General features: G+C 41.9%; 1 protein-coding gene and 1 pseudogene across 15 annotated transcripts in view; both read right to left on the bottom strand.

Moving 5' to 3' along the window:
• LOC125098548 (uncharacterized) overlaps positions 1-26,204 on the bottom strand; it is a 31,757-nt gene that overhangs the window by 3,016 nt on the left and 2,537 nt on the right. The window contains exons 2-7 of one of the 15 annotated variants that reach the window (XR_007126869.1): positions 25,306-25,373; positions 23,897-23,960; positions 22,532-22,590; positions 14,085-14,291; positions 2,680-2,818; positions 1,643-1,792 (exon numbers count right to left, since the gene is read on the bottom strand). Coding sequence is in view for 6 of the 15 variants with exons in the window: in XM_047727450.1 (XP_047583406.1) it covers positions 20,774-20,926; positions 22,532-22,590; positions 25,708-26,137 (642 nt within the window). In the remaining 9 variants the exon portion in view is untranslated. Of the gene's footprint in view, positions 1-1,642; positions 1,793-2,679; positions 2,819-14,084; positions 14,292-18,676; positions 19,488-20,695; positions 20,927-21,581; positions 22,036-22,245; positions 22,268-22,531; positions 22,591-23,896; positions 23,961-24,661; positions 25,374-25,616; positions 26,156-26,204 lie in introns of those variants that run through there. The other 14 variants (XR_007126867.1, XR_007126864.1, XR_007126865.1 and 11 more) reach the window with 14 other exon arrangements.
• Positions 22,744-23,870, bottom strand: LOC125098549 (small nuclear ribonucleoprotein G-like; annotated as a pseudogene).

The raw sequence follows: 26,204 nt of genomic DNA, 5'->3' as shown, positions 1-26,204 counted from the left end.
GAATCCCCAGTTTGATTCAGTACCCTGAGTGACTGAGTTGGCCATGGGGGTATATCCAAATTTTACCCTGATTCTTACATTAGGCAAGGAAATAGTTTCCCCAGAATGATTAAACTCCCAGAGTGTTTCCTACATCAAGCAACCCAAATTCTGTACCAAGCACTGCAATGTTTTAATTTATCTGAGCCAGTTATATCAGTGCACACACACTCTTGAGTTCTCCCTGACTTTTTGGGCTCAGCTGCTGGTGCAGGACAATGTTAAGAGTAGAGAAAGGAGGGATCAGTGACAGAGCCTTAGATGTGGGGGGTGGGACAGTGGGGGTTATGGTGAGGATGGTGATATTCTCTCTGTGATTATGTGTACAATGGAGCCCAAAGGGAAGGGTGGGCCTCTGATGTCTACCTATTCCAGGCCTCAGATTTTATTTACCCTTTCCTTCTCCTGTTGCTTAATTTCAGCTGTTTCTTTCTATCCTGCTGTGCCTTCCCCCTGCTGTCTTTTGTCACTTTTTCTTGATTTTTCCTTTTTCTTCTTTTTTGCTATATTTTTCTACTATGACCACATTTTAATTAACACACAGTTTTGGGTTTTTTTTTAAAGATTTATTTATTTGTTTAGAGACAGAGTGTGCGCTCGCCAGTGGGAAGGTGGGGCAGAGGGTGAGGGAGAGACAATCTTCAAGCAGACTCCACACTGAGTGTGGAGCCTGATGAGTGGGTTGACCTCTTGACCCTGAGATCAGGCCCTGAGCCAAAATGAGCAGTCAGAGGCTTAATCAACCAAGACACCCAGGTGCCCCAATATGCAATTTTATTTTATTTTATTTTATTTTTTTAGATTTTATTTATTTATTTGACAGAGAGAAATCACAAGTAAGCAGAGAGGCAGGCAGAGAGAGAGGAGGAAGCAGGCTCCCTGCTGAGCAGAAAGCCCGACGCGGGGCTCGAACCCAGGACCTGGGATCATGACCTGAGCCGAAGGCAGCGGCTTAACCCACTGAGCCACCCAGGCGCCCCAATTTTTTTTTTTTAAGATTTTATTTTTATTTATTTGACAGAGAGATCACAAGCAGGCAGAGAGAGAGGAGGAAGCAGGCTCCCTGCTGAGCAGAGAGCCCGATGCGGGGCTCGATCCCAGGACCCTGAGATCATGACCTGAGCCGAAGGCAGCGGCTTAACCCACTGAGCCACCCAGGCGCCCCCGCAATTTTAAAATATTAAACAAACAGTAGCAAGAAAGACACTGACAGCTAGTACAAAGGTCACATGGCTTTCACGCTCGTCCACAAGCGTCTCCACTGCAGAAACAGCTTCCGGGTGCAGGAGTGTTTTGTTGAGGGTAAAAAAAAACCCAAGTCCCAGCCTGGGCTCCACCGGTGACTTGCCACTTGACCTACAACACTTCATTTCCTCAGCTACAAAACCAAAGGGATGGACTCAGAATTTCTTCTCTAAATCCCTCAAAGTTTTTTCTGAGTTTAGAGAAACAAGCCTTCCTGGCCAGGCGTGACGGAGCGCTGAAAAAAGACTGGTGAATGTAGGTAGAGAGTGAGGCTTTGGAAGGTTGCTTCATTTGGAGCCCTTCCCAGAGGCTGGGTATTCCTGTGGGCCAGGAAGTCGTGATCCAACCATGTGCCAGGAAGTCGTGATCCAACCATGTGCCATCAACCCGAGGCTGTAATTCCACTTAGCCTCAGCAGCAGGCAAGGCGTGTAGGCATCGGACCACAGAGAGGGGGCGGTTAATCCGGAGAAGATGAGGAATCTGACTTGAGCAGGATGACTGTCAGACTAGAAAGGGAGGTGTTTTGTTTCAGGCAAATGGATAAAGGTTTAGGTAGGGTGATTCAAACAATGGCAGGGAGAAGAAAGAATCGGCTCTCATTAGGGACAGAGGGAAGCATAGAAAATGTAAATAGGGGTGCCTGGGTGGCTCAGTCCATTAAGCATCTGCCTTCATCTCAGGTCATGATCCCAGGGTCTTGGGACCGGGCTCCCTGCTCCATGGGGAGCCTGTTTCTCCTTATGCCTTTCACCCTGGCTTATACTCTCTCTCTCTCTCTCTCTCTGTCTCTCAAATAAATAAATAAAATCTTAAAAACAAAAAAAGAAAGAAAATGTAAATAGAGTCAAGCAGTGGAAAATACTGAAGAAAGAAACTGCCACTTCCAAGGTCGAGTCCCATGGCAACACCAGGACATACATTTATTGTGCTCTTAGTATGTGCCAGGCACTTTCATGGGTGCTGCCTCATTTAATCTTCACTGCAACCTAACAAGGTGTTAATATCACCATTTCATACCTGAGGAAATGGACACTTAATGGAGGTTAAGTCACAACGTGGGACCTTGCACAGAGCCACCATGGAAGCTGGGTTGTCTGAGTCCTAAATCTAAACGCCCAGAACTGGTGAATGCTTCTTTTTTTTTTTTTTTTTAAAGATTTTATTTATTTATTTGACAGAGAGAAATCACAAGCAGGCAGAGAGAGAGGAGGAAGCAGGCTCCCCGCTGAGCAGAAAGCCCGATGCGGGGCTCGAACCCAGGACCTGGGATCATGACCTGAGCCGAAGGCAGCGACTTAACCCACTGAGCCACCCAGGCGCCCCATGAATGCTTCTTTTTAAGTACTTTTAGCCGCTGCTGAGCTACTACCCATCCGGAAGTCCCCAATCTCACCTTGCCGCTGGCCACACTCGTCCGTATGCTAATGATAGCTCCAGGAATGCTGTATTGTGGGGATGGGGGCGGGGAGCTCTGGCCCAGGTCTTTAGTCAGAAAATCCTGAATGTGCATCCTGACTCCACGGACTTGGTGACTGTGGGTGAGACGAAAACTTCACGAAGCTCAATATTTATTTCTTTAAAGCGGGAGTAATACTATTAAAGTTCTAGAGTTGTTCTGGGAATTATATGTAAATAAATGAGAAGCTCCATGCTTAGCACATTACAGATGCTTCATAAATGAAAGCTATTAAATTATATTAGTGTGAGCCCAAGCAGGGGTTCTCCAGCTTGGTTGCCCACTGGAACCACCTGGGTAGCTCTAAAAATGCAGGGGCCTGCACTGGCTCCACCCGCCCCCGAGATTCTGGTTTAAGAGGTGTAAGGTACAGTCTGGGCCTGGGAATTCACAGACACTCCAGGTGATCCCAGCGTGGTTTGCAAGACTCGAGCTCTTGCTTCAGAATCAACTGGAGGGTATGTTACAACACAGTTTCCTGGGCCCCATCCCCCCTGAAATCTTAAACCTTTCGGACCACCTTCACACTTTCCAGCTGCCTTAATGAAAATCACATTTTTATGGAGTCCCTATCACGTGCTGAACATTAATACGAGCTGCTTTATGGGTAGCGTGTCTCTTTGCCTCCCCACAACAACCCTGTGATTATTTTTCATCTTACAGATGAAGAGTCCGAGGCTCAGAGGCTAAGTGGAGTGTTCCAGGTCCCACTGCTGCTCAGTGGACAGAGTCAGTTCGGGCTCCCAAAAGCATCCTCTTAGTCAAGACCCTCCAGGGTCTCTTTTCCTCCTAAAACAACTGTTCTTTGATCTTAGGGAGACCTCCAGACCTTAGCCTCTTCTTTGTCCCAGTCTCTCAGCTATCATCTTCTCTATCTTCCCTCCATAATGAAAGTAGAGGCTGAGAATTTGCTTTTCTCACAAGTTCCCAAAGTGATGGTGATGCTACTGAACTGGGGACCATGCTTTGAGAACCACTAGCCCTGAGGTGGGGAAGGGGTTGAAAGGTGAAAGAGCACTTGTTTTAAAATCCCACACCCAGGGGCGCCTGGGTGGCTCGGAGGGTTGGGCCTCTGCCTTTGGCTCAGGTCATGATCCCAGGGTCCTGGGATTGAGCCCCGAGTCAGGCTCCGCTCGGCAGGGAGCCTGCTTCTCCCTCTCTCTGCCTGTTTCTCTGCCTACTTGTGATCTCTGTCAAACAGATAAGTAAGATCTTTTAAAAAATAAAATAAAATAAAATAAAATCCCACACCCAGAAATCACAGTAGGTCTTGAGCAGCTCACAAATCGTTCACTCCGAAGAGCAGAACAGGGTTCCAAGCTTGAGTTTCATCGCCTGATGAATGTGCTGGTCGTAGCTGTTGGGAGATGTGATTCAAGTGCCTAGGATCTGCCGGGTGGCATTGAGTTGGCAACTGGGAGCCCTTCTAGTACGTGGCAGAAGGGCCACCTAAGACCCAATGTCTGTGGAGCAGGGAGTCCAATCGGGAAATACCAGGTTCTTATAAATCCTTCACACATTCAGGGAGTCCCACACAATGGCCTTCTCTCTCGAAATCTGTACGTGTGGGTTTGCTTTTATTATCCCTTCCTGCAATGTTTGCAATTTAAAAGAGAGTGATAGGGAGCATGAAGTTAATCAGAAAGAATTGAATTACTTTTAAGTGTCACTGTCTAGAACTAATAAAAGTGCCTTTCATTGTGGAGGAAGAGAACTGAGCAAGAAGTCTTCAGAGTTCTTGGGGGTAGAGCCTTCCCTTTGCTCAGTTTCCTTGTTAATTCAAAAGCACTGTGGGATTTAGAGACAAACTAGCCCAGAGTGGTGTTTGGGGGTGGGGGGGTCACTGGAGAGGAGTGAAGGAGGGATTTAAGAAAGCAACCCAGGAACCACTGAGGTCAATGCAGAGGCCCCTGGAGTGATTGAGATGAGCATCGAGGGCTTGAATGGGGCAAGAGGAAGCAGAGATAAAAAGGAGGGGCTGGACAGGAGATTTTGAGGGACAAGAATCTGCAGGGCCTGGTGATACACTGAATGAGAGGGGTGACAGGGAAGGAGAAAGCTCTAGCATGGTGCAGGATTCTAACTAGCGTGGCCCAGCTGGGAGTTTAGAAACATGAGTGGCTTTGTAGGTAGAAAATAATCAGTTTTGTTTGGAACATAGGGAATTTTTTTTCCATGTATTTGGAACAGCCAAGTGAAGATGCCAAGTAGCTAACGTGTATCAGCCAAATATACTAGATATTGTGGGAAGGGCTTTACTAACCTTGTTTCTCAATTCTTCTGGAGAGGTGCTCTTGTTTTCAGATGAGACAAAGAATGACTGGATTAAATAAATGGTCTAAGGGAGGTGGTGGGGTTAGGACTGAAGCCCAGCTTCTGAACTAGAGGATACTGTGAGGAGAGGTCTCCATGAAGACCAGAGATTTGGCAGCCATTGACAAAACAGGCTATCGCTAGAGCCATGGCGATGGAGGGAGTCAGTGTTCTGAGGAGAAGGAATCCATGCAGGCCGTAGAGACCACCTGGTCAGAGATCCAGGAGGAAAATCAGGACCAACTGTTTCCTGAGAAACCAAGCAGAAATCAGCGATACACCTGTGAGATACTATGTAGGCAGGGACAAAACAGTGGCCATGGCACTGAACAACTTCTCATTGGTGACCTTTGCCAGGGTAAGTTTCAGCAACGTGTGGGTACCTAAAGCTACAAGATGATTGCCAAGTGGAAAGAGGGACTGGGAAAAGAAGAGGAAGATACTATTTTTTTTTTTTTTTTTTTTTTGAGGTAGTGGCTTAGAAGAGCAGGAAAAAAACAAGGCTTTACCTTGAGGAGAGCCCATGAAAAGGTTTCCTTAACAAGGGGGAAGGTTTGAAAAGACAATTAAAAAAAAAAATATATATATATATGTTTATATATGTATATATATAAATTTAGTCATCTAATCTTTTATATCTTGAAATCACTTAAGCATGCTGAAAAGTACAATGATGTAATGAACGTCAAGGCATTCTCCACCCACCTTGGTCATATCTTAAGGTTTTGCCACATTTTACATACATATTGTACATTCTATGTTTAAAAAAGTAACCATGTCATGCTTGAGTTTTCAAATGGTGGATATTGTTACCTGCCTTCTTAGATTCCCCTGAGATAATGATCTGATTTACTTTTACTCCTTAAGTGCCATGGCCCTTTGCCTTTTGTGATGTCTACAGTACAAACCTGCTTAAGAGGGTGGGGAGGGCTTGGTTCTGTCTGTCTAGCAGAGCTGGGTTACACCCATATTCAAAAACAGGATTAACCTGTACATATTTTTCTTTCTGCTTATTCTTCTCAAGCTTTTAGAATTAAAACCACATAAGCCTCATACTGACCAAAGGGTACAGACTTTCATTTATAAGATGAAGAGTTTATAGCATGGTGTCTATGGTAATAATAATACATTATATACTTGAAATTTATTAAGAGTAGATCTCAAGTGTTTTCACTACACACACACACACACAATAATAATCATGTGAGGTTAGGTTATTAGCTTAATTGTGGTATCATTTCACATGTATATGCGTATCAAATCATCACATTGTACACCTTAAATATACACAGTTTTTATTTCTCAATCATACCTCAATATAACTAGAAAAAATAAACACATTAATCTCATAAAATAAGCAAAACTGTAAAACATATCCCTATCTTTTTTTTTTAAGATAGTAGTATAATATAATGTAATATGGGGATTGTACAGTTTTTGGAAGTCTGGCAAATTCTTCTAAGAATATTTCAAGTAACCATTTCCCCCAAACAGAAGTATCTTCATTAATTTTACCAATTTTAGTTATTGTAAAAAAAAAATCAATTAGAAATGTTTTAAGTAAAAGGAAAGATTTAATTCTTATTTTATCCACTAGAAACACTGTTAAACAGCTTCATATGCATCTCCCAAGACTTTTTTTTCTTTTTAAATTGGATTGCATATACATACCTTCCATAAGCTGCATTTTTCTTTCATCAATAGATTTTGGCCATCATTTATGTCACACATAGAAAATTATACTGTTTCTATGCCCCATCAAATTTAGACAGCTTCTAAATTTTTATTCTTAAAATATTGTGTGGTGAGGGACACCTGGGTGGCTCAGTCAGTTAAGCATCTGCCTTCGGCTCAGGTCATGATCCCAGGGTTCTGGGATTGAATCCCATATCAGGCTCCTTGCCCAATGAGGAGCCTGCTTCTCCCTCTGCCTGCCTCTCCTCCTGCTTACGCACTCTCTCTCTCTCTCTGACAAATAAATAAATAAAATATTAAAAAGAAATAGTCTGTGGTGAGGGGAATCTGGGTGGCTCATGCAGTTTAGATGCCAACTCTTGGTTTCAGTTGGGGTCATGGTCTCTGGGTGGTGGGATGGAACCTTGTGTCGGACTCCACGTTGAGCAAGGAGTCTGCTTGAAATTCTCCTTCCTTCTGCCCCACCCCCACCCCGTGCACACACACACACTCTCTCTAAAATGAATAAAATAAAATCTTAAAAAAATATATTTTTTCAAGCTTTACTATAAGGTTGTGATCACCAAGACAGCATGGTACTGGCACAAAAACAGACACATAGACCAGTGGAACAGAATAGAGAGCCCAGATATGGATCCTCAAACCTAAGGTCAAATAATCTTCTACAAGCAGGAAAAAATATACAGTGGAAAAAAGACAGTCTCTTCAATAAGTGGTGCTGGGAAAATTGGACGGCTATGTGTAGAAGAATGAAACTTGAACATTCTCTTACACCATACACAAAGAAAAACTCAAAATGGATAAAAGACCTCAATGTGAGGCAGGAATCTATCAAAATCCTAGAGGAGAACATACACAGTAACCTCTTCGACATAGGCCACAGCAACTTCTTTCGAGATATGTCTCCAAAGGCAAAGGAAACAAAAGCGAAAATGTACTTTTGGGATTTCATCAAGATCAAAAGCTTCTGCACAGCAAAGGAAACAGTCCACAAAACAAAGAGGCAACCCACAGAATGGGAGAAGATATTTGCAAATGACACTACTGACAAAGGGCTGATATCCAAGATCTATAAAAAAACCCTTAAACTCAATGCACACAAAACAGATAATCATGTCAAAAAATGGGCAGAAGACATGAACAGACACTTCTCCAAAGAAGACATACAAACGGCTAACAGACACATGAAAAAATGTTCGTCATTAGCCATCAGGGAGATTCAAATCAAAACCACATTGAGATACCACCTTACACCAGTGAGAATGGCCAAAATTAACAAGACAGTAAACAACAAGTGTTGGTGAGGATGTGGAAAAAGGGGAACCTTCTTACACTGTTGGTGGGAATGCAAGTTGGTACAGCCACTTTGGAAAACAGTGTGGATGTTCCTTAAGAAATTAAACATAGAGCTACCTTATGACCCTGCAATTGCACTACTGGGTATTTACCCCAAAGATACAGATGTAGTGAAAAGAAGGTCCATCTGTACCCCAATGTTCATAGCAGCAATGGCCACAGTTGCCAAACTGTGGAAAGAACCAAGATGCCCTTCAATGGACGAATGGATAAAGAAGATATGATCCATACACAATTGAGTATTATGCCTCCATCAGAAAGGCTGAATACCCAACTTTTGTATCAACATGGACGGGACTAGAAGAGATTATGTTGAGTGAAATAAGCCAAGCAGAGAGAGTCAATTATCATATGGTTTCACTTACTTGTGGACATTGGGATATGGAGAGGAGAAGGGAGTTGGGGGAAATCGGAGGGGGAGACAAACCATGAGAGACTGTGGACTCTGAGAAACAAACTGAAGTTTTGGAGGGGAAGGGGTTGGGGGTTGGGGAAGCCTGGTGGTGGGTATTAAGGAGGGGAGGGCATGCATTGCATGGAGCACTGCGTGTGGAGCATAAACAAAGAATTTTGGAGGGGTGCCTGGGTGGCTCAGTGGGTTAAAGCCTCTGCCTTCGGCTCAGGTCATGATCTCAAGGGTCCTGGGATCGAGCCCAGCTTAGGGCTCTCTGCTCAGCGGGGAGCCTGCTTCCTCCTCTCTCTCTCTGCCTGCCTCTCTGCCTACTTGTTATTTCTCTCTCTGTGTCAAATAAATTAAAAAAAAATCTTTAAAAAAAAAACAATGAATTTTGGAACACTGAAAAAAAAATAAAATTAAATAAAAAAATTTTTTAATTGGAAAAAAATATATATTTTGTGGTGAGGGGCTCCTGGCTGGCTCAGTTGGTGGAGGGTACAGATCTTGATGTCAGGGTTAGTTCCAACCCTGTGTTGGGTGTAGAGAGATTTTAAAAACAAAATATTTTTAAAAAATAAAAAATAAAAATAATCTGTGGTGAACAATCTCTCACTTTTGGAACATTCACATTTAAACACTTCTTTAGGGGCACCTGGGTGCCTAAGTCAGCTAAGTGTCAGACTCGGTTTTGCCTCAGGTCATGATCTCAAGGTCAGGAGATGGAGCCACGCTGGGCTCCATGCCACAGCAGGGAGGCCTGCTTGATATTCTTTCTCCCGCTCCTTCTTCCCCTCCCTCTATTCATATGCTCTTTTCCTCTCTCTCTAAAATAAATAAATATTTAAAAAAATTAAACACCTCCTTAGCAAAAATATCTAAAGTTCAATGATGGGTCAAATGGTAGCCATAAAAAGACCTTGATGTTTCTAAATGGCACTCCAGAAAAAAAATTCTACTGCTTTACACTCCCAGCAATAGTGCTTGAAGTGTTCACTTTCTTTCTTGTTGTTGTTCTATTAATCAGTTGTAAATTACATATTTCTTTCTTTGCTACATATATAATCATGGTTTCTCTCTTTGGTTACCTGGAGTTTGATATCCTTACACTATCGTAAGCAGGTGTTTTCTTCTTTAGCACACTTTTTTAAAAAAAGATTTTATTTATTTATCTGACAGAGACAGTGAGGGAGGGAACACAAGCAGGGGGAGTGGGAGTGGGAGAGGGAGAGGGAGAAGCAGGCTTCCCACCGAGCACACAGCTTGATGCAGAACTCAGTGCCAGGACTCTGGGATGATGACCTGAGCCAAAGGCAGATGCTTAACAACTGAGCCACTCAGGTGCCCCTTTAGCACATTTTATAAGCTTGTGGCTTAATATAATGTTTCTGTCATTAAAAACATCTTCGAGTTACCTTATCTTTCTTCTGTCCACGATTCTGTCAATTTGAATGTCTTTTATTAACTCAGCTAGTGGCTTCTCAATTTTTTTTTCCCAAGGCAAACTGTTGATTTGTCATCAGTTATAGATTTTATTCATTCATTCAGAGAATAAGTAGGGGGAGGGGCAGAGGGGAGAGACAGAATCTGAAGCAGACTCCTGGCTGAGCATAGAGCCTGACCTGGGCTTGATCCCACAGCCAGGAAATCATGACCCGAGCTGAAACCACGAGTCAGATGCTTAACCAACCAAGCCACCCAGGCACCCTGATACTTCATCAGTTATAAAATAAAGACAAGGGGCACCTGGCTGACTCAGTTGGTAGAACATATAACTATTTATTTCGGGGTTGTGAGTTGGAGCCCCACCTTGGATGTACAGATTACTTACAAATGAAATCTTTAAAATAAAATAAAGACAAAAATAGAATTGATGAGAAAACCAATATAGTTCTTTAAAAACAAACAAAACTGATTTTTCAAATCTCCAATTTTATATAAAATATGACAAAATATTAAGGATGACAGAACTAACTAGGCTGTAAAAGAAATACTTTCTTTCCATAATCCTTAGAGACTTAATTTACCATGACTCTTTCTTAAAAATAATTTTTTTTACTACTATGAGCATTTAAGAGCAAAGAGATTTTCCTCTAAATACTGACTTAATAGGATCTGATATGTATATTTTAATTTTTGTTTAGAAAACATGATGGTGTACCTGGGTGGGTCAGTTGGTTAAGCCTCCAACTTCAGATTTCTGCTCAGGTCATGATCTCAGGGTTGTGAAATTGAACCCTGTGGAGGCTGCTTAGGATTCTTTCTCTCCCTCTGTCCCTCTCCCAATCCCATTTGCATGCATGTGTGCTCTCTCTCTTTCTCTAAACAAAAAAATTAAAAAAAAAAAAAAAAGAAAGAAAACTGATGATATTGTGAGCTGGATTTGCTTTATTTTAAAAAAAAAACCTTAAAGATTTTATTTATTTATTTGAGAGAGAGAGCATGAGCAAGGGGAGAGGTAGAAGAAGAGGGAGAAGGCCAAGCAGACTCCCTACTGAGTGAAAAGCCCAATGCAGGGCTCAATCCCAGAACCCTGAGATCATGACCCAAGCCAAAGTCAGATGCTTAACTAATTGAACCCACCCAGGAGCCCCAAGGATTTGCTTTATTTATATTATTTTTTATTTTTATTTTTTTAGAGAGAGAGAAAGAGAGAGAGCAGACACAAGTGGGTGGCGGTGGAGAGGCAGAGGGAGAGGGGCAGTGAGAATCCCAAGCAGGCTCCACGCTCAGCAGGGGGCTTCACATAGGGCTCCATCTTGGGACCCTGAGACCATGACCTGAGCTAAAATCAAGAGTCGGAGGCTTAACTGACTGAGCCACCCAGGCATCCCTGGGTTTGTTTTATGACTTAGGTTTTATTTAAGAGTATGTGTGGGATGCGTGGCTAGCACAGTGAGTAGACGATGTGACTCAATCTCTTGGTCATGGGGTCCTACCCATTTTAGGGGTAGAGATTACTTAAAAAAAAAAAAGGTTAAAAGAGTATATGTGTGGTACATATATATAGACACATATGTTCATGTATTTATTTTAAAACATATTACATTAAGAATGTATTTAAAATTTTGTTTTGCCATTGTCAAAGAATGCCATGTAGGGAAAATAATGTCTTGAGAGTGTGTTCCCCAAATTCTACCAGTAAGATCTTTTCACATGTAAAGTCTACCATGAATTTTCTAGCTTTATCATTTCCTTAATTCTTTTGGGTATTACGGGAGTGACGTTTTAACTTTTCAAATATACTTTCCTATTATGGCTCCTCTTTACCTTTCACTCTGTCATATTTCAAAATGGGTTTGGTGGCTCTGCGGATTTGGCTCAGCCAGGCAGTGGGAACAATGAGTACAAAGAAGTGCCATATGACCCACCAGTTGGGTTAATGTGAAGGGTTTGGCATGGCTGGAGGATAGAGAGTAAAGAAAGGAAAAGTGATGGCCAGGAGAAGGGGAGAAAAAGGAAATCAAGGCTTCTGAGAGTTCAGTAAGATCAAAGAACGGTCACTTTAGGAAGAAAAAAGGCTCCGTGAGGTCTTGATTCAGAGGATGCACTTGGGAACCCAAACTGGCTCTATCCACTTACCAGCTGTGAGACCTGAAACGGGTCACTTAACTTCTCTGAGCCTCAGATTCCCCATGTGTAAAATGAAAAATAATCACGGCGTTATTGGGAGGATTAGATGAGATATACTTTCTATAAAGCAGCCCAGTGTTCACTACATAACAGCTAGTCATTAAAAATATTATTTTCATTAGGAGAGCTGGAAAGCTTGGAGGTTGTCAGAAAGATTTAAGATTTCAAGGTAGAATTATTTTTAAATAGAAGTAAATGTTTCCTAATTTTGTTTCTTAAGGAAACTTCCATATCATTATAGCACTTGCCCATTGTGGCATGTATTTACATTGTGTTCGAATTTTCCCTAGCACAGACAAGGGGCTCTGTGATTTGGGGTGGGGGCCCACTCCTGATCATATTCTCAGTGCACCAGGCATTTTGTCACTCCCATCACATTTGTTGAATTGACTTTGGAAATTATTCCCAAAGAGGCTAACAGTTGAGGTAAACAGAAAATCTCCAAGAGAGAACTTGGGTCAGGAACTACATACTTAGCTAGGATTTGATTTCTGTTCTCATTAATTATGCAATTACAAGTCTTACAAAAACATATTTTCACAAGGTTCAGGTCCGCTTCTTGATGGCTGCCTGTTTATAAAATTGACAATAAGCACAGTGATAGTTTATTAAACACTTTAAAAGAGAGACATCTGGCTGGATCAGTCGGAATAGCATGCCGTTCCTGATCTTGGGGTCATGAGCTCCAGGTGAGCTACACACTGAGTGTAGAGATTACTTAAATGAATAAGCTTTAAGAAGAATTTTAAAAGTGCAAACAGAACAGTTCTCTACTGCCTTATTTACACACAGAGTGAGAGAGCTGCCTCTTAAGAAGTCAACCCTTCCGGGGCGCCTGGGTGGCTCAGTGGGTTAAAGCCTCTGCCTTCGGCTCAGGTCATGATCCTGGGGTTCTGGGATTGAGCCCTACATCGGGCTCTCTACTCGGCGGGGAGCTTGCTTCCTCCTCTCTCTCTGCCTGCCTCTCTGCCTACTTGTGATCTCTGTCAAATAAATAAAATCTTTAAAAAAAAAAAAAAGAAGTCAACCCTTCCTGTATCAGTAAGAAGTAATAGAAAAAGCAATCAGTCGGAAGGAAGAGTTGAGTTCCCAAAGCCAGCCTTGCTGCTTACGATCTGTGTGAACTTGAAGAAATCATCTAACCTACCCAAATCTCATTTTTCTCATCTGTGACATGAAGATAATACTTGCCCTGCCCTTTTTTCTTTTTAATAGATTTGAGTATCAAATGGAGTATTGCATGCAAAGTCCTTGAATATCATATAGTTCTATTCAAGTGTAAGACAGTATTCTCACATTCACTGGAACCTGGTGTAACAGCTTTCTAAAAGTTGCTGCTAACAGTCCAGTGGAAATGCTTTAACCCATCACTGGTTGCTATGACACATATTAAAAGCACTCATTGCTACAACCGTACCTGGCAAAAAGTAAACGCTTGATTAATATTTGCTGAATGAAGGAAGGAAGGAAGTTGGGCAGGTAGGTGCAAACAGTGGGTTTTTTGGCTTTCGAACTGTGTGGAAGTAGAGCAGAGTGGTTGTGTGAATGAAGCATGATGATCACCTTAGGCTTTCAAAGCAGGGTTTCCAGAGTGGACAGAGCTGGTTGGAGCAGTGAAAGATGGAATTGTTTTCCTCCTCTGTTTTGTTCCAATTGGAGCACCCTCTCTTGTAGCTTTTGAGTAAAATAATGGGGTACAAAAAGACATAGAGAACAACTAAATGAGACCTAAGAATCGGCCTTTGGTTTTAAACAACTTATTTCTATAAACCTTGTTATTAAAAATAGTAAAAAAAGGAAAGAAAAGACGAAGAAAAGGCATAGGGGAGAGAGGTTGAATCAGCATCTTTGTCTGATAATACTTTTAGTTAGCAAGACACCATCAATTCACCAAAATATTTAATGACAATTAAAAATGGCACATGCTTTTAGTAGGTAGTACCACTCTTACCTCCCATCTGGACTGCTTCCTCTTCTGTGTCTCCTAGCCAGATGGGAATTGTAGGTCGCTCAAACCTGGTGTTTTTCCTTGTCCATGCCTCTGCTCAGCTACCAATAATCTTTCATTCCAGCTGCCTGTCAAGGTCTTAAACTTCTTTTAAGGATGTCAAGAAATGAATTATTGGTTCAACAGGTATTTATTGTGTTCACTGAGTACCTACAATAAGTAAGGATGAAGAAAATTCATAGTCTAATTCTAGTAGGAGGAGAAATACACACAAATGCATAATTTTAAAGCTGTATGATGGGTTTTTTTATATAACAGCTTTATTGACATATAATTCACACACTGTAAATTTTATCCTTTCACAGTGTACAGTTCAGTGGGTTTTAGTATATCACAGAGTTATAAAACCAACACTCCTATCTAAATTTCATCATCCTCAAAAGAAACTATATATTTTTTTGGTTTGGGTTGCGTTTTGTTTTTTTTTTTTTTTGAAATGCCATGTTCATTAACAAAAATTCCCCTCTCTTTCCCAGCCCATGGCAACCACTAGCTACCTTGTGTCTCTATGGATTTGCCTATTCTGGACATTTCATATAAACTGAATTATATAATATGTGGTCTTTTTTGACTGGCTACTTTCATTTAACATAATGTTTTCATATTTTATCTAGGTTGTGGCATGTACCAGTATTCCATTCCTTTTTATAGCTGAGTAACTTTCCAAAGTATGAACATACCACATTTCCTACAGTTAGGTCTATGATCCATTTTGAGTTAATTTTTCTGTAGTGTATGGAAGAGGTCTAACTTCATTCTTTTGCATATGGCTATCCCATTGTCCCAGCACCATTTCTGAAAAGACCATTCTTTCCCTATTGAATGATCTTGATACTCTTGTAAAAGATAAATTCATCATAAACTAAAGGATTTTTTAAAATTCTCAATTCTATGGATCTATATGTCTATCCATATACCAGTACCACATTGTCTTGATTATTATAGCTTTGTAGCAGGTTCTGAATCCAGGAAATGAAAGTATTCAAACTATTTTCTTCTTCTTCAAGATTGTTTTAACTGTTATGGTTCCTTGGCATTCCAGATGAATTATAGAATCAGCCTGTCGGTTTCTGCAAAAAACGGCCACTGGAACTTTGATAGGGATTGAGTCCATAAATCAACCTGAGGAGTATTACCATTTAAACAATATGAATCTTCCAATCCATGAATATGAAATGTCTTTCCATTAAGTCTTCTTTAATCTATTTCAACAATGTGTTACAGTTTTCAATGTACTAATCTTGCACTTCTTCTGTTAATTCCTAATTATTCTTTGTGATATGTTTATAAATTCAATTGGCTTTTTTTTAAAAGATTTTATTTATTTATTTGACAGAGATCACAAGCAGGCAGAGAGGCAGGCAGAGAGAGAGAGGAGGAAGCAGGCTCCCTGCTGAGCAGAGAGCCCGATTCGGGGCTCGATCCCAGGACCCTGAGATCATGACCTGAGCTGAAGGCAGAGGCTTTAACCCACTGAGCCACCCAGGCACCCTCAATTGACTTCTTAAAGATTTTATTTATTTATTTACTTTTAGATTGAGAGAGAGAGAGCATGAGTGGCAGACGGAGAGGGAGAAGGAAAGAATCCCAAGCAGACTCCCCACTAAGTGTGGAGCTTGATGTGGGATTCAATCTCATGACCCCAAGATCATGACCTGAGCTAAAACCAAGAGTCAGAAGCTTAACCAACTAAGCCACCCAGATGCCCCAAATTCAATTGTTTTAAATTTCATTTTGTTCATTGCTAATGCAGAGAAATATGATTGATTTTTGTATGTTAATCTTGCATCCTTCAACCTTGCTAATTTTTCCAAAATTTTTGATGGCTTCCTTAGGATTTTCCGAGTATAATATCGTATCATCTGTGAATAGTTTTATTTCTTCTTTTCCCCTCTAGGTGCCTTGAGTTTTCTTGTCTAATTTCTTAGGCTAGAACTTCCAGTATAGTGTTGAATAGAAATAGCAAGATGAGACGTCCCTGTTTAGTTTTTAGTCTTTCATCACTAAGTATGAGGGGAGCCGGGGGGTTTTCAACAGATACTCTTTATTGGGTTGAGAAAATTCCTTCTATATCTGGTTGATTTTGTTTTCATCATAAACAGTCTGGGATTCTGCCAAATGCTTTTTCCATGTTAATTGAGATGATCATGTGGTTCTAGTCCTTAACTCTATTAATAATTATACATTACACTGATTTTTTTTAAGTGTTGAGCCAACCCTGAATTCCTGGGATAAGTTCCACTTGGTCACAGTGTATAATCTATTTAATATATTGCTGGATTCTACTTGCTTGCCTCTTTCTTTCTTTCTTTCTTCCTTCCTTCCTTCCTTCCTTTCTTTCTTTCCTCCTTCCTTCCTTCCCTCCCTTCCTTCTTTCCTTCCTTCCTTCCTTCTTATAGGCTCCATGTTGGGTACAGCTTGAAGTCATGACCCTGAGATCAAAACCTGAGCTGAGACCAAGAATCAAATACTCAACCAACCGAGTCACCCAGGTACTCAATTTGATTTATATAATCTGCTTTTTCTTCTATGTGGTAGTTGCTGCTATCATTTTGAGAATAGCAAAGGTAAAGAAGGGCTTTATGCCAAAGAATAACAGAGCCACTGACCAAACTATGGGAGGAATTTTGCTAGCCAACTCTCAGTCAGTAAAGATGACACTTCAGGGTGAAGAATGTAGCTGAAACCTATGTGTCCAATAAGGAAGGTGGGGAGCTGATGGAGTAGGTACAACAAGCTGGAGGAGATAACAAAGCATAGAAAATGGGCTAGCCATATTGGTGACCCAGGGGTTTAGAAAAGCATTCTAAATGCTCTTAAATTCTAAAAGCTCCTGGGGGAACACCTGTATGGCTCATTCAGTTAGGCGTCCAACTATTGATTTCAATTCAAGTCATGATCCCAGGGTCATGAGACTGAGCTCCAAGTCAGGCTCCCCAGGGAGTTTGCTGGAGAGTCTCTCCCTCTGACCCTCCTTCTGCTCTCTCTCTCTCTCTCCCCCAATAAATAAATAAATAAATAAATAAATAAATTTTTAAAAATTTAAAAAGGAAGGAAAGAAAAGCATTCCTGGGGCACCTGTCTGGCTCCATGGGTGGAGCATGCAACTTTTGATCTTGGGGTCATAAGTTCAAGCCCCACATTGGGGGCAGAGATTACTTAAAAATAAATTCTTTAGGGGAACCCAGGTGGCTCAGTGGGTTAAAGCCTCTGCCTTCAGGTCAGGTCATGATCCCAGGGTCCTGGGATCGAGCCCCACATCAGGCTCTCTGCTCTGCGGGGAGCCTGCTTCCCCCTCTCTCGCTGCCTGCGTCTCTGCCTATTTGTGATCTCTGTCTGTCAAGTAAATAAATAAAATCTTTTAAAAAATAAAATAAAATAAAATCTTTAAAAAGAAAAAGGAGGGGTGACTGGGTGGCCCAGATGGTCTGCATTTGGCTCAGGTCATGATCCCCGGGTGCTGGGATAGAGCCTCAAGTCAGGCTCCCTGCTCAGTGGAGTCTGCTTCTTCCTCTCCATCTGTGATATCTCTCGCTTTTGTTCTCTCTCAAATAAATAATAAAATCTTAAAAATAAATAAATAAATAAATAGGAAGAAAAAGAAAAATGTTCTTGCCTAGACTATTTGCCATATCATTTTTCTTATGTTTGCTCTGGGTCAAAGCCATGCTCTTAATAGGTCCACACCACACCAGTCAGCTGAGCTGTTGGAGCTCTGCCTCTGTCATCACAGTTCAAGCTCCTTAACAGCAGAGTTCGTGTTCTGTGTATCTGTATATTCCACAGACAGATTTACCAATATCAAAAGCATGCCCCCATTAAAATTTCTTTGGACAGTTTTAAGAATGGCTCATCCAAATTCCACCCCCCACCTGCTGCCTCCATACCAAAACTCTTTTGCGTTCTCAGTGCGTCAGGCAGTAGCTGTGGAGTCAGACTCCGGGATAGCAAGAAGAAATGGGTCAGCATTAGAGGGGGACGCTCAAGTCCTTTCTGTCCTGTACATTGCATGAGGAAGAGCTCTCAACCAAGATGTCTTTTCCCTACCGAAACCTTAACAAGAAGTCATTTTCACCAAAACCAGTCACCCAGGCTTCTCTGAGTCTCATGTAGGAAGGCTGTCGCACTCTCAGAGGGAGCACACTTTCTGCGTAGTCATGGACACAACAGGGAAAGAGCATTGGGATAGGAGCCAGGAGACCAGAGCTCTGAGAACAGCCCTGCTGCTAATTAGCCAGGGCACCTGGTTTGGGCAAGTCACTTATTTCTTTGGCCTCTTGTGAAAAGAAGGAGCTGGAATAAAATGTGTACAAAATTCTCTACCAAATATGATCATCTTAATCTTTGATGACAGATTTAATGCTTATTTTTTTGACTGCCGTGTTATTTACGGTATGTTGTAGAATCTTATATCCTTCATGGGTCTCAAGGATACCTCATAATTCATGGTTATCTTGTAAGCAAGCTGTGGTATAAAATGCAGGCTACTTGATAAAATTTAAGGTGTGCCATTACTAGAACTATTAAATCAGCTTACTGTAGCCTGCTTTTGTGGCTTATTATTGGTCATGTGTATGTGTAACCCACCTCTCACAGGGAGATAGGTTTTGCTTTGTGACAGTCTGCCCTGTTTTCGTTGATTAGTAAGATTTCTAGAGTCTAAACATGGTTCATGTTAAGTACTGCATAGTGGCTGCATAGTCTCTGGAGTCGGACTCCCTAGGTATAAAGCCCTGCTCTGCCAGTGCCTTTGCTGCTATTGTCACCAAGTTATTCTTAACCTCTGGTTTCATCGGTTGTAAAGCGGGGGTTAAAATATTTTTACCTGATTTGGTTGTTGTGAGAATCACATGAGATATGTGTAGTGTTGATTTAATAAATAAAATCTATTTTATCATTGTTATTTATGTTTATAAAGAGAAAGATCTCCCTTCTGCTCTCTCTCTCATCAACTCGATGGACCACACTGTACAGGAAGTGCCAATGGTTTTGGGGGGATGCCTTTCAGAATGATGCTCTGAGTCAAAATATTGTTTGCAGAAATGGATGCCGATTCAAATTAGATTCTAAAGCAGGGATACAGGCTCGAACCAGAAAGGGATGTCCTATTACCGGGAGCAGTTCTATTTTGGAAATATTATTCTTCCCTCTACAATCAGTGTAATTGATGGATACCCTCACCCAACCTCTTTCCCAAGCTCTAAGCATGAGTAAGTACTACTGGTTGTCAAAGTTCAACCAGGGTGAACTGGAGTCACGGATGTGACTGGCTGGCTGCGTTGAAAGAGCTTGTGACTCTTGATCTCCGGGTCCCAAGTTTGAGTCTCACGTTGGGTGTAGAGATTACTGCAAAAAATAAATAAACTTAAAAAAAAAATAAAGTGCACATAGTTTAACAAAAGCAACCATAAAGTGACCATTAATTGAGAGTCTAGAATTTTAAGAAAAGAAAGCTGTTGCCTATTTGAAATAAGTAATACAGGGAAGCATTTTAAGTACATAGTCTATAGTGGTAATCACTGAGGCTCTGGGAAACATCATAGATGGATTTGAGATTTCAGCTAAAGAATATATAATTTATTGCATCCTTCCAATTCAATTTGAAAAAAGGAACAAGACTAAAGTAGGCTTGAACCTTTCTGAGTAATTGGCCGTGTGAGTCAGGGCAGGCTTAGTTGGTGATGCTGTGCTGAGATGCTTCAAAGCCTTATTAAAAGTGTTTGGAAGTGATCTGAAGGGGCACGTGCACCCGAATGTTTATAGCAGCAATGTCTATAATAGCCAAACTATGGAAAGAACCTAGATGTCCATCAACAGACGAATGGATAAAGAAGATGTGGTATATATACACAATGGAATACTATGCAGCCATCAAAAGAAATGAAATCTTGCCATTTGCAACGACGTGGATGGAACTAGAGGGTATCATGCTTAGCGAAATAAGTCAATCGGAGAAAGACAACTATCATATGATCTCTCTGATATGAGGGAGAGGAGATGCAACATGGGGGGTTGAGGGGGTAGGAGAAGAATAAATGAAACAAGATGGGATTGGGAGGGAGACAAACCATAAGTGACTCTTAATCTCACAAAACAAACTGAGGGTTGATGGGGGGAGGGGTTTGGGGGGGGTGGGGTTATGGACATTGGGGAGGGTATGTGCTATGGTGAGTGCTGTGAAGTGTGTAAACCTGGAGATTCACAGACCTGTACCCCTGGGGATAAAAATATATTATATGTTTATAAAAAAATAAAATTAAAAAAAAAGTGTTTGGATCCCCATGAAATCCCACTATACCCAAGTTTAGCATGAGATTTGGGTAAGAATGGGGCTGATGGGCTTCATGTTTTATAAAATGAGGAGTGCTGATTTTAAAAAGTCAAGCTTTGAAAGCTTCGAGTCCTGCACTTGTGCACGGTGACTTTTTTTTTAAAATTTTTATTATTATTTGACAGAGAGAGACACAGTGAGAGAGGGAACACAAGCAGGGGGAGTGGGAGAGGGAGAGGCAGACTCCCTGCTGAGCAGGGAGCCCAACGAGGGGCTCCATTCCAGAACCCTAGGATCATGACCTGAGCCTAAGGCAGACGCCCAACAACTGAGCCACCCAGGTGCCCCTGCACAATCATCTTTAACCAGCTTTACTTGGAGTGCACACCAGATGGAATGTCAGCCTGGCTGGAAATTTCAGCAAGTTCTGTTGGATGGGGACATGGAGCATCGCTGCAGCCTTGTAAAAGTGTTGTTTCCTTTGTGGCACAGACACATGTACCTGTGAGATGCACTTTTACCAAAGAAAAAAGATTGAGGTAGGCAATGTTAGTAAATGCATGTTAGTTGCAGATGAGGAGGTTATAAGAACGGAAAATAGCAGAAAGTGGGTAGATGCCTCTGGGAAGCAGGAATCAGAATTCAGGGGAGAGACAGGTAACTGCAGTTTTTTATTATAAAACATGTAGAATAATTAGACTTATAAGATGACATACTTGTACTACTTTAAGTAAATATATATTAATTTTATTTTTAAGATTTATTTATTTGAGAGAGAGCATGCACAAGAGCATGAGTGGGGGGAGGGGCAGAGGGGCTGAATCCCTGCTGAGAGCAGAGCCCAATCCCATTACCTATAAGATCATGACCTAAGCTAAAATCAGGAGTCAATGGCCCAACTGATGGAGCCACCCAGGCACCCAAATATATATGAATTTTAAAAACACGAGTGAGTCTCAGGGAAATCAATTTGTTAAAATTTTTGGAAGGGATTAAGGCAGTGGCTTCAAGAATTCTGATTTTTTTTTTTTTTCCAATGGGAGACTGAATGAGACAAAAAAAGGACAACATGGAGGGGTACCTGCCTGGCTCAGTCAGTGGAGTGTATGACTCTTGATCTCAGGGTTTTAAGTTCAAGTCCCATGTTGGGTGTAGAGATTACTAAAAAATAAAATCTTTAAACACCATGCCTGTCAACCCACCTTGACTGAAAAGATAAGGTTTGCTGCTGTGCTTCCCTCTCTAACTGGATTTTGGGATAGGCAGGGATGTACTCCTGGGCAAAGGCACGAGGCCAGGAATAAGGAAGGAGGAATTCTCTGGGTGGAATCATTTCCTGTATGTTAAATGAAGTACATCTGTAGTTCCCAAGGAGAAGGTGTATCTTGTCCGATTCATGCAGCATTTCCCTATATGTAATTTTTCTGTATATTTCCCTATGACATGATATTTAAGTCTTAATTAAATGTTTCAGCCTGCCTTGATGGTGTCTTTAGTCTAAGCTAACTAAGGTCAGAGGGTTAGGCCTTTGTGGTTGTCCGAAGAGACCCCCTCCCCACCTGGAAACTGCTCTAGAATAGTAAACTTTCTAGTTCTCAGGTTTGTTTTCTTTAAGGAAGATACTTTTTTTTTTTTTTAATAATTTATTTATTTATTTATTTGACAGACAGACATCACAAGCAGGCGGAGAGGCAGGTAGGGGGTGGGGGGGGCAAGCTCCCTGCCGAGCAGAGAGCCCGATGCGGGGCTCGATCCCAGAACCCTGAGATCATGACCTGAGCTGAAGGCAGAGGCTTTAACCCACTGAGCCATGCAGGCGCCCCAGGAAGATACTTCTTTATGCATTTCTTCTCCCCTGAAAACCAATGACATATACATTGTCATCATCCCCATTTTTACAGGTGAAAAACTGAATTCTTGTGAAGTTAAGGGACGCATTCAAGGCCATGAGGTAGCAAATGGCAAGACTGATTAATAAATCCATACTTTTTCCAGACCATCCATAATAATTGCTATAATAAAGGTTCAGACCAGCAATTTGTTTAAATATGTGATTGCACACAGTAATCCACAGAAAATTATAATGCATTTAGTTATCCTGACCATCACCTCCCCTTACCTTCAGAGAGGTTGGATTTGTCCAGCGAGTAGTAAATGTGATCTCTTTGACAACCACATCTAAAACAACAAGAAATATCAACGGCTTGTGGCAGCCTCAGAACACAGGATTTTACGTTGATTCACTTTTTTTTTTTTTAAGATTTTATTTATTTGACAGAGAGAGGGCACAAGCAGGCAGAGGGAGAGAGAGAAGCAGGCTCCCCACCAAGCAAGGAGCCCCATGTGGGACTCGATCCCAGGACCCCGGGATCATGACTTGAGCCGAAGGCAGCCGCTTAACCAACTGAACCACCCAGGCGTCCCCATTGATTCGCTTTTTTAAAAAAATTGATCTAATTCTCATTCACCTTTTTCAAGTGTATGATTCATCCTTTTCAAGTGTACAATTCAGTGGTTTTTAGTACATTCACCACTAACCATTGCCACTCTAATTCAAGAACATTCAATTCACTTTATTACTAAAGTTGATTTAACAAAAAAGTTCAATATAAAAAGGCACATGACCTGGTTTTTATTTTGCAGTAAAACAGGTGCTATGTAGAGGGGACATGCGGCAGCAGCTGATTTCTTCCAGTGAACACACCCATTGCTTATACCTGTTCCGAGGCTTCTAATACAATGATATTATTTCACTGTATTACCACTATTCCAATATTCTTGTTCCCCCATGAGTTGCCATCACCACACTTACATCACAAGATTTATAAAGGGGTCGAATCCCCACAATATTCACTGGACATGTCTGCCACCATTTAATCTCAATGATAATTTCTTGTCCATAAATTTTTTTCAACTCAGGAGGGTGAGATTTGCTCATGATGTCTATTCAGAGTTCAAAGACCCAAACTTCAATTTACTTTTTAAGTCCTTTTAAAAACAATTTATTATTTATTTGTCAGAGAGAGAGGGCACAAGCAGGGGGAGCAGCAGACAAGAGGGAGAAGCAGGCTCCCCACTGAGCAGGGAGCGTGACATGGGGCTTGATCCTAGGACCCTGGGATTATGACCCTAGCAGAAGGCAGATGCTTAATGAGCCAGGCATCCCCTGAAAACTCTTTTCTTACGAGTATAAGAGAATAGCTAGGTATGTGTGTGCAATTGAGAACTCCAAGAAAGATCTAGAGATCTCAAACAAAACTGGAGCCAGCAAACGTAGTGCTACTACTATAGTCTTTAAAAAGGGAACTGCATTACAAGTTATAAGAAAGTGCCATAGAGCAGTGCCTGGGTGCTCAGTCAGTTAGGTATCTGAATCTTGGTTTCATCTGAGGTCATGATCTCACCATTGTGAGATCAAGCCCCACTTTGGGCTCCACAGTTGGCAGAGTTGGCTTCAGATTCTCTTTCTCCCTCATAGAGATACCACTGTGTCAATGGTCAGGCCATGGTAGAGACATCTGAATTTTGTCCAGTTCAAGAGCTGTTCTCTAAAAGTGACAAAAAGAAAAGGGTCCAAGGAGTGTAATGAAGATAATTAAAAGTAGAAAAGGTTCACAACGAAAGCTTCAGGATCTTGCAGTAATTTAGTCTAGGAAAGTTATTTAAGTGCAACTTTAAAGGATTCAAGAGGATTGTTATACCAAAAAATGTGATGACTTTTATTTATTTCCTTCTTTCAGCAAGGAAAAGACAAAAAAAATTTATTCATTCTAAAGGAAGAAGGGTTAGGTTAGCATAGAAAATCACCAGACAGAGCCTTGTTAAAAGCCAAATGGTTGTGGCAGCAAAAAGTCCTCTAAAATTTTTTTAAAAGCTTCTAAAAGTTGCAAATTATAGTTTAAAAAATTCCTTCACTCAGATTCACCAATGTTAACATTTTGTCACACTTGCTTTATCACTTTCTCTCATATATATATATGCATATATATATTTATAATCATTTGAGAGCAGAATTTATACATAATTCCCTTTATCCCTAAACAGTGGGTATTTCCTAACACAAAGGATATTCTCCTGCTAAACCACAGTAATATAAAAATCAGGAAATTAACACTAAGACAATGCTATTATTTAATCTACAGACCTTAGTCAAATTTTCCTATTATTTTAACAATGTCCATTTTTTAAAAAAAGATCTTATTTATTTGAGAGAGAGAGAGAGAGCGCGCGCAAGCAGAGTGAGGGGCAGAGGGAGAAGCAGACTCCCCACTGAGCAGGGTTCCGGATTAGGGGCTCCATCCCAGGGCCCTGGGATCAAGACCTGAGTAGAAGGCAGACGCTGCACCCACTGAGCCACCAAGGCGCGCCTCAATAATGTCCATTAAACGACGGGGGGTGGGGTGGGGGAATAAAAGTTCCGGGTCCAGGATTCATGCTGCATTTAGTGGTCATGTCTCATAAAGTCCTTTCCTATAGAACAGTTCTTCAGTCTTTGTCCTTCATAACCTTAATTTTCATGAATACAGGCAAGATATTCCATAGCGTGTCCCACAACTGGGTCTCCGCTGCTAAGCACACCCACACACACCACAAAAAGATTCTCATTCGTTAGGGGAGTTTTAAGTGTGATCTTGAGTGAAGACCATAGGTAGAGTGACCCACATCCTTCAAGGTCCCTCCCAGAATTATTATTTTGTGAATCACATATTTAAATGTTAGAATTATTCTAAATGGTGGGATAGACAGTAAATCATTTTTGTATTCAGAACTGCAGTGTTGCATAGATTCCCCCATCCTTGGCATTCTTGCATTTTACGAGTTTATTTAACAAAACTAGGTTTGTGCGTCGAAAAATTAGCACCTCTCTTTTTAAACACTTGAGACTTAAATTACCTGTAGACTCCCATTTTCAGAATTTTGCCTTCTCAGTGATGAACTCTGCCCTCGCTAGGAAACAAGAGCTGCAAAAATGGGTGGGTGTTACTCATTAAAATCTTTCAACAAATATTTGTTGAGTGCCTAGTGTACGTCCGGCTCTGTTCCAACCCTGGGAATACGTTACGGAACAAAACAAAATCCCTGTCCTTGTAACCTAGTTGTACACATTCAAATTTAAATGAAAAACCTCAGAACCCGGGGATCCGACTTCCTTAAACAGGAAGACGAGTCTCTGAAAAGGAGCGGCTCTGGGGTTGGATTCTAACAGGGACAGCGCCGCGGGATCCCTGATAAACGAGCGGAAAATAAAGTTCTCAGTTGATCCAAACGCACTGCACAAATGATTAATCCAAGTACCAGAGGCCACAGAGGACTGGCGACGCAGGACTTCCCGAGCGGCTGTAACCACTTTCTCAGCCACCGTCGGCCGCCGGGCGTTGACCCTCCTCGCAGTCGTCGCGAGCGCTTGATCCGCCGGGCGTGGGCCACCACGCAACAGAGCCTCGCGTCCCCGCCAGGCGGAACCTCCCGGCCCAGGCAAATCCAAGCACCTGGGAACCTCGCTCCGCGAACGCCCCGCGGGGTGGCGGCTCTGGGGAACCGGCTCCTCCGGGCGGCCTCGCCCACTGCAATGCAATCTGGGTGGTTTTTCCAGGTCCCTCCCAACCTCGCTCCGCGCCCAGTCCCTGCCCCCGCGGCGCCTGCGGGCCGGGGAGCGTCGCACGCGGACCGGGGGTGGGGGGCGAGGCGGCCGCTGGACCGCGGGGGCCCCTTTCCCACCCCGCATCCGAAGCCCGGGTGCGGAAAGCACGCGCCGCTGGAGCTCGAGCTGCAGACGAGGATGGTACCGAGCA

This window comes from Lutra lutra, chromosome 4 (assembly GCF_902655055.1).
Source record: "Lutra lutra chromosome 4, mLutLut1.2, whole genome shotgun sequence".
NCBI classification, from domain to species: domain Eukaryota; kingdom Metazoa; phylum Chordata; class Mammalia; order Carnivora; family Mustelidae; genus Lutra; species Lutra lutra.
The sequence above is the reverse complement of the archived record's forward strand: the minus strand, read 5'-3'. Positions and strand labels throughout refer to the sequence as shown.